Source organism: Chenopodium quinoa, unplaced genomic scaffold (genome assembly GCF_001683475.1).
Source record: "Chenopodium quinoa cultivar QQ74 unplaced genomic scaffold, ASM168347v1, whole genome shotgun sequence".
Taxonomy (NCBI): Eukaryota; Viridiplantae; Streptophyta; class Magnoliopsida; order Caryophyllales; family Amaranthaceae; genus Chenopodium; species Chenopodium quinoa.
In genome coordinates, this window is record NW_018742393.1 from 1586414 (window position 1) to 1598805 (window position 12392).

General features: G+C 33.2%; 1 protein-coding gene across 1 annotated transcript; it reads right to left on the reverse strand.

The window, feature by feature from the left end:
- Nucleotides 1-913: 913 nt before the first annotated feature.
- LOC110703294 (protein ABHD17B-like) lies at nt 914-8146 on the reverse strand. The gene is made up of 6 exons (XM_021881083.1): nt 7106-8146; nt 6408-6444; nt 6051-6287; nt 5922-5969; nt 1496-1947; nt 914-1372 (listed from the first exon to the last, which is right to left on the reverse strand). Exons 1-6 carry the CDS (start codon nt 7405-7407, stop codon nt 1303-1305), a joined length of 1146 nt encoding a protein of 381 aa, XP_021736775.1. The 5' UTR covers nt 7408-8146; the 3' UTR covers nt 914-1302.
- Nucleotides 8147-12392: the final 4246 nt, after the last annotated feature.

Consider the following 12392-nt stretch of genomic DNA (forward strand, 5'->3'; position numbering starts at 1 on the left):
TGTACTCTTCTTTAGTAAATAAAAAACAAGAAACAATAGTGCTCCATTATTTTATTATTATTTTTTTTTTTTTCTGTATATTAGATGGACGAAAGTTAGAGAGGGTTATTGGATTGTTAAAAATCTGTCTGTTTCATTCATGGGTTTTTTCATATGTTTATGTGATTGAGAATTATTTCCTTAATTATAAGTATATATATGGCCAATATTTCAATGAATTATTCGTGAAAGTGATACTTTTTTTTTTTTTTTTACTATTAACCTTCATTTTAATTAACTTAGTCTTTTTTTTCTTCTAAAATTGACCTATCTAGACTTAGTTTGCCAAAATAAGTCAAATTATAAAGAACAAAAACACTAATGAAATTAAAAATTACAACGTAATTATTAAAATAAAAGGTTAACTAATTAAAATCATATTAAATAATTAACAATAAAATATTTATTTATTAATTGTAAGCTAGTCTTTTCATTTTGATTATATAGTATTGCTAATTTAGCTAGTCATTTCATCGTGTGTGATAATTACTTTAGTAAAAGGTAAGTTGAACTGTTAAAGCAACAAATAAGCAACAGATTTCAACTACTCCATCATATACTTCGTAAAATACTTGGTACTTCATATGTTAATTGCAACATGATGTTGAGGTAGAGGATCCACATTAGACAATACACCAACTTTTTGAGTCTAACTGTAAATCTAGTCCAACTGATCCAGCCATTTCACGGACCCTTGAGCGGCCCAAAGAGCATCATCTATCATTTGACCTTCAGCCTCGGGATTCGAACTTAAGCCAATTTACAGCACGAAAATGTGGATCATCTCCCAGGCGCAAAAGGGCAACTTTATTTGGCCACATCTCATGATCATCTCTATATAGCAACTTACAAAGAGTAGAGTAGTAGACTGATGGAGTAACAAATACCAGGAAGATTGAAGAATCAAACATTTGAGACTAGACTTACAAACTTTGACAGAATATGATTTGTCAGAACTAATATAGGACAAAGCTTTTTAATTAGTATATTTACATGAGAGAAAGCAAGAGCATTGTACAAACAACTCCTGCCTTTGCTCAGCATACACAACTGGACAAGGAAGACACAACAAGGTGATCGTCATTGATCCCGGCAGATAAAAAACTGACATGCAGTAGACAATTTGCCTCAGGATCAACAAGATACTGTTATTTCTCTTAAAGATGAGGAAAAACAATCCCAAACCCCCACAACACTATCAAATATATAAAAGAAAGATAAAATTACAATCTCAGTTCGTGGACTGGCCTCTTCCGTTCTCCATTACCCTGTGGCTGAAGGCCTAAAACAATCAATATTGCACAATCCCACAGATCTTATCATCCCTCCAAATCTGCAAAATAAGTGTTGGCATTAAACAACAGTTCAGAGGATAAGCTAAAACTGGAAGTGGCAAAAGAAATTAAGGGATGACAGTCAACAAAAGAAAATCTGAGTCGTTCTGTGTTTAACTGACCTATCAACACTATTCCGAGCTTTATCAGGCCGTTCAATAGAGTTATTTGCTTTATCAGGAAGATCTAAACTCTTCCTCAATTTTTCTCTCTTGTCGGTACTGGTTCTTGACTTGTCTCTTAAATCTAAGCTTTTCCTGGGTTTTTCTTTCTGGTCCATACTTGCTCTAGGCATCTCTCTTTGATCAGCACTCGATCTTGATTTATTATCTCGACAATCTGTGCTGCTCCTCCGTGGATGATCTAATCGTTCAGAACTCAATCCAGATCCGCTTCTTAATTGTGGTGATTTCTCAACAACAGATATGAACTTTTTAAGATGTTTTATGTACTCTGGATAAAGCTCCAAGTCACAGTGATTTCCACCTTTAACCCATAATGGCTCATACTTTTCTTTACAATTCTCCCACAGTTGCTTGCCATGAGACCAATCAACCACATCATCAGATGTCCCCTGCAGCACCGACAAATTTAAGTATATCATCATCTTCTCATACATGTATAAATGAGTTGGCAGGTTGGCACATGGTTGTCTATATTTGAAATAGAACTGAACAATGAGATAGATGTGAGTGCCTGATCAAATTTAGATAGGTGATTACATTCATGTTCATATGTGATAAATTTTCGCTCAATGAGGTGGATGTGCAACTAGGGTGAAATACTGCACCAAGAGTCCAGTAAATCTTGACAGTAAAATGACGCTTCACAATCACCAGTCAATAAATACAGAAATGACTAGATTTGGGGATAGCAAAAGATCATAGTGTTATACCATGATCAAATTTAGATAGGTGATTACATTCATGTTCATATGTGATAAATTTTCGCTCAATAAGGTGGATGTGCAACTAGGATGAAGTACTACACCAAAAGTCCAGTAAAATCTTGACAGTAAAAGGATGCTTCACAATCACCAGTCAATAAATACAGATATGACTAGATTTGGGGATAGCAAAAGATCGTAGTGTTATACCATACACCCTTGTACTCCCAGCCTCACTCAATAAATCTAAACTGCCTCCCTAATTAAAATCAATAGCATGGTCAAGTAACAAAGAAAATCACCATGGATAATTGATACCTGAACTGCAGCTAAAGTGTGCGCCTTACTCTCAACATCTACTCCCTTCACCAGTTCCCGTCCCCACCCCCACCCCACACAAAAAGAAAAGAATAAAAAAAGGTATAACAGAATTTCTTGCACTCTAAAATAACAAGCCGTAACATCATGTATTTTCACTAAATAGATTAGATTTTGATTATTTAAGGTTCCTTCTTGCATACAATCAAAGATTAGAACTTTAGAAGAGAGTTATGTTGGGGATCAAAGAGGGCAGAGAAGAGCCAAATGGTAAGTCAAATAGCCACCTTTGCAATATGTCTACACTTAGGAGGAATCTTGACTTGCACTAGTGTAAGAACAATAGTTGACCATTCCAAAATTACATCAAATATTCCAACAAGTAGTTTTAACTTTGAAAATAAAACATACCAAGTTTCAATCGTTCTCCAATACCGGAATCAACAACCCCACACCTAGCCATCCCCCCAGTAATATATGGCAGAGTAATTATAGCTTTATAATAAATAAGATCGTGAACACACTGATAATCATTCCAGTGCCTCTTTCACAAAAATTTAAATCTAAGTCATTGTACTCCATACTACCTAACATGTGGATAGCCAGGTGACATTAGCAACATAAAGCCTTAAGAATTACGATCTCACTAGTTACTATATAATATAGCTACATGTTATCACAAATATATCACAACTTTATTTTTTCATAGCCCTTCACGGGACTTTTCTAACCTCCCCTTGAGGATATTGCTAGTGTTATGAAACCACGTTAAGTTTCTTAATTTATTTGATTGTCAGTCTCCACCCCTCATTTGCACCAAAAAAGAAACAAATACCAAGAAGAATGAAGTTTAAAACTATGTTATAGCTGCCAGCCTGCCACCACACATAGAACTCAAAACCACCACAGTACCCACAGGATCACAACTCCCATGCTCACAATATGCAAAGAAGACACCAGAGAATCCCAACCCTTCAACAGAAACAACAAATAAATGATGACACAGACATGACCACACCACAAAAACATTTTCTTCACCCATCCATACTCCATAGTGCGGCTTTCTGCCTGGTAGCTAGGGTTCCTCCCCTCCTCTTCTTTGAGTTCATTTTATTCTGTATTTCTAGCTACTGCTGACTACATTCTATTAGTTTTTGTCCTATTTGATCCTTGGCTGAAAACAATAAAACAGAGGTATGCAATAGCCACCATCACACAACCATTTTTAATTAATTTAGGAAAGTTGTCATGTTGGTCCCATAGAGTTTAGAGTTTGGACACTACTTGAGTTCAAAAAAGGTACCAAAACTAGCCAATTGCAAGTGTCCCTCACTATCTGCAGCAGAAAAAGCTTTACTTCTCCAACCTCCTTATTTCTATCACAATAACAAGTTGTTTTCTTATATTCCCTTTTTATTTGAGTTGCTTTCAATTAGCATAAATGCTTTCCACTTTATTGGAGTTGATGATTTCTTACAGTACGTTATCGAAGTAGAATTCTAAAGCTACCTGTTTAAAAACACATAGATGACAAGAAACTACCGGTTACACTAGCCCCTAAACTGTCTGCAGCTGAGAAAGCTTTACTCCAATAATTTTCCCATTTCCATCTTAAAAATATGTTGCTTTCTTCATATGCTATCTGAGTTTCCCTTAATTATACTCCTTAAATATACTAGTAGTGAGGCAGCACTCATGGAAATAAGTCTACAGGATTCTTCCCATCTCAAATAATTGATTTTAACAGAATTTCTTGACATAATTCTCGTTGATAGTGCATTGATGAAATTTTTTGACATGGCAACGCACCACATATTACATATTTACATACTGTAATTGTTTTGATCTAGGTAACTGGTAATTCCATCTTTCACTCAAATAACAATAAGCATTGGAGTCAGAGGGATGGCAGAGAGTCAATTGCCAAGTCAAGTAGCTATCTATAAGGCTGCAACAAATCTGCAGCAAGGACTTTCGACTTGCATAGTGTAAATACAATAGTAGTCCATCCCAATATGGCAACTAACCTTTCAACAGATAGTTTTTGCCTTGATGATAAGATATAATAAGCTTCAAATGTTTCCGTTCCTACACTCAGTTAATCCATCCCCATGCCCAGACACCCCTCAATAGAACTTGAAGATACCGAGTTTCATTATCATGTATCTTTACATATTTCAAACCTAAAATTCTCTGTACTCCAGAATCAACTCGTAATACCGTCAGATATACAGATAATTCAGATATGTGATCAGCCAACATTCACAGCTTATTCTTCTATGTTGAACCCTCTGAGAGTTTAACTAATATTACTCTCAATAGAAGATAATAGAGGAACAGATGTCCCACATCAGGTTCTCTTCCCTAAGCTCAAGATGTACAAAGAGGACATCACAAGAGTCCAACCTTTCAACAGCAACAACAACAAAACATTTGATGTACTGCCAGGTGCCAATCAAGTCCACTACTTCAAGAAACTCAAAGTTCATCCATTGATTTTTCTTGGCTGAATGTAACAGAAAGGAAATGTACACAAATTGGCATTACACACCCAATCACTCAAGGTTACAGAAGGCAAGTAATACTATATCAGTCTTGCAGCATGTTGGCCAAGAAGATTAGTAGAGTTTGGAAGTTACTTGTATTCAAGAGAAGTATATGACAACCCAACTGCACATGTCTCCCATAGACTGAATCTCAGAAAGCTTTACTCCTCTAATTTCCTTGTATCCATCGAAAACTCAAGTTGTTTTCTGCATTTGCTAATTATCTGAGATGCTTTCAGATAGAAGCACACATATTTTCCAAATTTCGAAGTTCTTGATTTCTACTAGAGTTGTTGAGATCGAAATCAATGAACCTCCCAACCTAAAGTGTTTGTAGTTAAGTGCTTTATTAATGTGCTTTTAAATTGAGTTGCTAACAATTTAGCAGTGTACACATATTCCAGACACTTACAAAGTTATGAATTTCTTCCTTCAACCCCAAAGAGACACAGATGAATCAAAAGTCTCTTATAGTTACAGGAAAAAAACTCCTTCAACCCCAAAGAGACACAGATGTATCAAAAGTCTCTTATAGTTACAGGTAAAAAACTTCCTCAAAGATTGTTATTCTAACTACGAGCAAATAATCTTCATAAAAGATCAGAAGCACACACCATACAACAAAATTTCATACTGCATCAACATTCTAATGTAAAGGTACCCTTATATTATTACAATTTGAAGGAATTATAAAGGCACAAGCACAATTCAAGCAAACAATTAAATGCAGCCTATGCAGGAGCCTCATGTAGTATGACATCAAAATTTCAAACTGTTGATGAGTCAGAAGATACTTACATGAATTACTAAAACAGGGCAACTGACCAACGGTATTTTGTCAATATTCTGCATTACAAAGAAACAAAATTAGAAAGCTTGCACTTGTGTATCAAAGCTGCTTTTCAGTCAACAAACACCTTAGCCCACCTTATATATGTCAAACCAATATGACCTCTTTACTGGATACATAACCCGTAAGCCAGACATAATTGGGCTATGAAGCACAACAGCTCTTAATTTTGGTAATCGAGTAGCTAAATCTAATGTAGGCCCACTTCCAACAGATTGCCCGTATAATATAACATCTTCCTCCTTCACTCCATATCTTTCCACAAGACATCTATATGCAGCCTCTATGTCTGCATAAGTATTCTGCTCATTCGGCTGCGAGAACATAAGAAAATAGAATTATATCTTCATTTGTGGAATTTGTCGGATCAAAATCATAATTCATCTATACAAGGTAAACAAAAAGGGGCAGTACTTGGTGATGCATTAACATACCTTGCCTGTAGACTGTCCATACCCAGAATAATCATATCTGCAAAGCAAAAACAAAACTAGAAAGGATCAACCTACAATCATAAGCTAACTAACTGTTCAGCAGATTCAAACAGACAGTGATCGTGGATCAAAACAGCTCAAAGTAATGTCACCATGAAACCCGATAAGCAATACATCAATTAGTACAATAATTCCAAAAATAATTAAAATTCAGTTCATAAACAAATAGAAACTTCATCGTGGCAAAAAGCTTCACAAATGTACATCACAACCCATTTAGGTCTCTAATCATCTCCGACGACTCGACCTAATCACCTTAACCTGATCATCTTTCTACACAAAATATTGATTAAAACACGTTCCTAAAACTCCACTTCTTTGGAAACAATACAGACTGTAATCCAACACAGAACAGTTACTATTTCAACAAACAAAAAATTCTTGCTTTCCCCATTAAATTAACCACAACAACCCAAAAAAAATCAACAGTTCCTGCCACACTACAACAAACAAACACCAAAAAGCAAAGAATCCCCCCATCAAATCAAAGAGCAACACACATACACCAAATTATATTCTTTTTCAATTCCATCAAATCAACTACAGAAAACTCAAAATAATTATAAAAACCTGTAATTAATAGAATCTAATAATTTAATAAAAAATAATAATAATGATGATTGATTTTATGATTTTACCCCATCAAATTGACTCTGAGGTGAATACTGAGCTCCCCAAAAAGCTCATACATCTGTCCCAAATCAGCAGCATTACCATGAGAATAAAGAACAGTGAGTTTTGCCATTGGATTTCTCATGAAAACTGCCACAATTTCATTCCCTTTTTTTGTACTTAGCTTCAATACATCTGCATTTTCTCTCTCCACCACTTCACTCATCTTCATCTTCCCTGTCCCTTCCTCCATCACCACCTTATACGAGGGTGGGTCAGGCGGAAAGAACGCGAATTTCGCCGCCATTGTCGATGTCACCGCCCCCATTATATTAAATCCAAGATTAAATTAGCTCAAATTTTGTAAGATTTACAAAATTTTGGGTTCTCTACTACAATTGAAAATTCGAAATCAACAAATTCATCAAAATTTATTTCTATTTTTAGAAAAAATATAGATATAGATATGAAATTATTACCACCATTGAACACCAACAAAAATTGAAAAAAGGGAATTTAAATAAATAAAAATAGTAATAAAAAGATTGCAAAATCAATTAAAACTACAAGCTTTGATTTTAAATACAGGAAAAAAAATAAATACCAACGTTAAATTACCAGAAAAAAATTTAAAATAATAATAAAAAAAAAAATAAAAAAGCTAATTGCTTTCCTCAAAAATCATGTGAAGTGGAAGCTACTTTCTCTCTCTTCTTGAATTTCTTTCTCTATGTACAGTAAACATGAATCATCGAAATCTACAACAATTGCATTAAATTAGGGTTAGGGTTTCGAGAGAAAGGGGAAATTTTAAAAAAAATTGCCTTTGTTTTTTTGTTTTAGTTTTTTATTTTATGGAAGAGTGGCTTTAGCAGAGTGCAAAGTGTTAGATCTGTGTTGGTCTGTTGGATTTGTTTTATTTTTGTTGCTAATAAATAAATTTGAAAGTCAGATGTCCTAAATCCTAATGTGAAAAAGAGGAGATAAAGATTTATAAAAGAAAGAGTTTTCCGGCGAAATATTGAGGTGGCACGTGCCGCGGGGTGTCTGATTCAAAAGATCGGTTTATTAAAATTATTGACTTATAGAGGCCTTTTTATGCTAAAACTCATGGTCTCGTGGATCGTAACATCGTTAGTATCTACTCCGTATAAAGATACCATCGGTGACATTTTCGTAAATATATGAAAAGGGGTTAAGGCCTTGCTTGGTAAATAGATTTTTGTAAGAACTTTTAGCTTATCGAGTTCTATTAGATGTTTGACCATTTCAAAATGATAATTTGGGTGTTTGGTATAAAGCTTATTAAAAGAGCTTTTTGCGTTCAAAAAACTCTTTTAGCAAAAGCTCATTATAAGAGTTTTTTGAAATTAGCTTATGGACTTGGTTTTAACTATTAAATACACTCAAAGATCTAACAATTAACATCTATTTACCAAACACCCTTTTACACAATCAGTTATTTACAACAAGTTAGTCAAACTAGCTAATATAACCAGCTAGTCAAACCACTTAATACAACTAGTTATATCAATCAGCTACCAGCAAACTACCAAACAAAGCCTTATCAATTTAACTACCAAAATCTTCATTTTGATGATATCAATTGAACTACCAAACAAGGCCTTATCAACTCTTGCCACCAAAATTAACAATTCAACTACCAATAAAAAATCTTCATTATGATGATATCAATTTTCTCTTAATCTCATTTTCTCTCTTCTCCATCTCCTTCCTCCTAACAAAAACCCCGAAATTATCTACAACAATCAAATGTATCTCCTCTTCATCTTCAACATCCTCTGCTTCTTCATCAAAATAGAGCATCAAATGGAACAAATATGATGGTATTTTCCACCCTAATCGACTAATCCTCATGTATTTTGATTTCTCTCTCCTCTCATAGCGAAAATCAATCCCAAATTCACCAATTTCATTAAATTATGATAACATAGGGTTTAATGTAACGCATAAAATTGCGAGATTTCTTGAGAAAGGGAGAAAAAAAAACTACTCTTAAAGAGTATGGAGTGTGTTTCTAATTAATTGAAAGAATGAAAGTTAAAATAACGTATTTGTTAGAAAAGAATGAAATAGATGAGTAAAGAGACGTAATTGAAATTTCAAACCAAACACTAGCTTTGAATTTAACTTTTTTTTTTTTTTTTTTTTTAGAATTATGCTCATTAATTTGTGAAATTTAGTAAGCTATCATTTGAATTATTTGTTCATTTATTACAAATGAGTATAAAATTCTAAAAGCATGTACAAATTGATGTCTACAAATTTCGCTCATCTGGAATAAATAGCAATATTTTAGACAGTTAATTTTGACTAATCATTTCTAAACACATTTGTTCATTTATCACAATTAAGCACGCAAATTACCATTGAATACTTTTGCTCTTTTGAAATAATGAGCAAATTTTCAGACTATTTGCTATTACTCATTTGTTATAGTTTTGTTCACTTATCAGTTATCACAAATGAGCAAGATTTCTACTTCATTCGCTTTTTATTAATACCTGTAACACTTTTCTAAAATGAAAATATTACACTACTACTATGATTGTAATTTCTTTTTATTGAAAGTTACATTGGCAACTATCCCTTTTTAAAGCTCATTACCCACTTAATTATACTGCAAACAATCTCTCAACCCCATTTAATGTATGTGTAAGTCATATGATGAACTTGCTTTTCTAGAGTACCGTAATATTTAAAAGTGTGTCTAGCAACTACTAAAATACGAAGAAAATATAAGTTAGTGAAAACTAACATTTTAAAAGTTTGCTCATTTATCACAAATGAGCAATACCTTTAAAATCAAGTAAATTTATTTTCCTCGTGCACACAATGAGCATACAATTTGCTCATTTTGCACAAATGAGCACATAATTAATTTATTTTGCTCATTACTATTTGCTAATTTTTTTCATTTACCCCCCACCCAAAAAAAAGGAATTGAATTGAGGTAAGTATAAACAATATGCACAGTAGTCACAACTTCACAACCAATTTGTTACATGATTGAAACTACAAAATAAATTCATTGAAAGAAACTAATTTCCTTATTTCCATGCGCAGTTTTAGAGAGAAAAATACTCAATCTCCCATTCCCATATGTAGGGATGGCAATATTAGATGGATATCCGCTAACCCGATCCACCCGCTTAAAATAAATGGACGAAACCCGAAATAAATGGATGAAAAGCGGGTGACGGATGAAGTGGATGATGGATCGAATCGGATATGGATGATGATTTTTTCACCCGCTAACCATCCACCCGCTCGTTTAACATATATAAAGATTTTTAATCTAAGAATTTTAATTTTTAAAAATTTAAAATATACAATAAAAATATTTTATTTGTTGCAAATTAATTTTTTCAAAGAATATGTAGTTAGTGCTTCCTTTTTATTTTAAAAACAATAATAACTTATGGTAGAAATAACCATAAATTAAATTTTATGCGAATTTTTTATTTCATAAAATGTTCATCCATTAGTCACCCAATCCACCCGTTTCATCCACGGATGATGGATGGACGGATACAGATGATGGGTGAAACGGATGATGGATGGATGTGGATGAAGCGATTGGAATGATGGATGGATGCGGGTGAAGCTCCACCCAATCCGAATCTGATCCATTGCCATCTCTACCCATATGCCTTGAATGTCAAATGTAGGTTTGATGATGTTGTGATTTAGTGGACTTGATGGGGGGATTCTCGGTGCATGCAAGCAAGTTACAAACCTAACGTAGATTTGAGAGTGAAATTATATTGAGCTATTTTATTTCTTCTACGGTTGCTCAAGTATTTTGGGGGAATTTAGCTGATGAAATTATGCATTTATGAGAATCACAAACAACAAAAATGAAGAATAAATTCAAATTTGCTGTAAAATATAGGAAAGGAAGAAGAAAAGTGGAAGATGTTGAAAGAATATCATATTATTCATCACTTTCATTAGGCAATGACTATTATTTATATATGTACAAGTGAATATAGTAACTCCCAATGAACAATGAAAAGTCACAATAATGGAGGAGTTACAATGGAAAACAATAAGGCAAAGGGAGTTACAAGGGGTTATTAAGGGATGTAATAATGTTAAGGGGGTTACAAAGCTATGCATAATGGACATTCATATAAATATATTTCATAACACTCCCCCTTAGATGTCCATTATTGAAGATTATGACTTGTTAAAACCTTATTAGGAAAAACTCTATGGGATAAAAACCTAGTGAAGGAAAAAGAGTACATCATTCTTCATAATACGCTTCTGATGCTACCTCATTAAAAACCTTGCCAGGAAAACCCAGTGGGACAAAACCATGGTTAAAGGAAAAAGAGAGTAACGCGTATTTTCTCCTCCTGATTTTTACATCACTTTAGATCTTCAATGCAATTGATTCAACACTGACACAAGCAACTTCTCCTATGTAGCAACAAAATCTTCATTGATAATTGATTTTCCAAAATTTAACTTGTGTCTTCAAATCTTCACTTGAAACGTTATATTATCTTCTTGTCATCTGAATTATGAGAATAATACACATTGAATTTAATGATGTATATATCTCTTTCTTATGTACCAATGTTTTGGCAAAATTCCAAATACATATATCTTGATAATAACCTCATTTTAGATGAACACATATCCTCATATAAAAGATAATGGTTCTTATCCATGTATATATATTTGACTTACTTGTATTCTTCTTCTGGAGGTCATTAATATATAGCTGAAATTTATCAATATTTGATCCAACACTCGTAAAACATATAGATATCATCATTGTCAAATAAGAATTATCGGTAACATGAATCATCTCGATTAATGCATCGCTTCTGGTTCTTTCGGGCCATAATAAATCATTCACAGGATAAGTATTTCATAATTGCAATTCTTTATACATTTTATATTAATTTAAGAGTTCTCTTAATTAAGAATACAAATAATAAAACATTACAATTCTCACATGCTCAAATTTCAGGTTGAGATGTCATGAATTTAGTCCAAAATAATCTTTTAGAGTTTTGGATAATATCTCATCGATGTTGTAATATTTAAAAGTAAACTTTTTAAAATAGACATATAAATAAACAATGTCTAAGTTCTTAGGAACTCTTCTTAATTAATTTCATTCATGGCTCATAATATGCTATTAGAACATTATATGCTTCTTAACCCATTAGCTAGTTGGAGTTTGAATATCTTCTTATATGCATTCATAAAATTATGCAAATTATTCTTACAATGCTTGGCATGCATATTATTCATTTATATACCAAAACCATG

Bases quoted from the DNA above. Each gene is read 5' to 3' on its own strand.
- LOC110703294 (XM_021881083.1), bottom strand. From the start codon at position 7,407: ATGGGGGCGGTGACATCGACAATGGCGGCGAAATTCGCGTTCTTTCCG. The intron at 1,948-5,921 runs GTAAGTATCTTC...TCGGTGCTGCAG, and splicing joins GCCCTGTTTTAGTAATTCAT to GGGACATCTGATGATGTGGT. The intron at 1,373-1,495 runs GTCAGTTAAACA...CTTATTTTGCAG, and splicing joins GCTCGGAATAGTGTTGATAG to ATTTGGAGGGATGATAAGAT.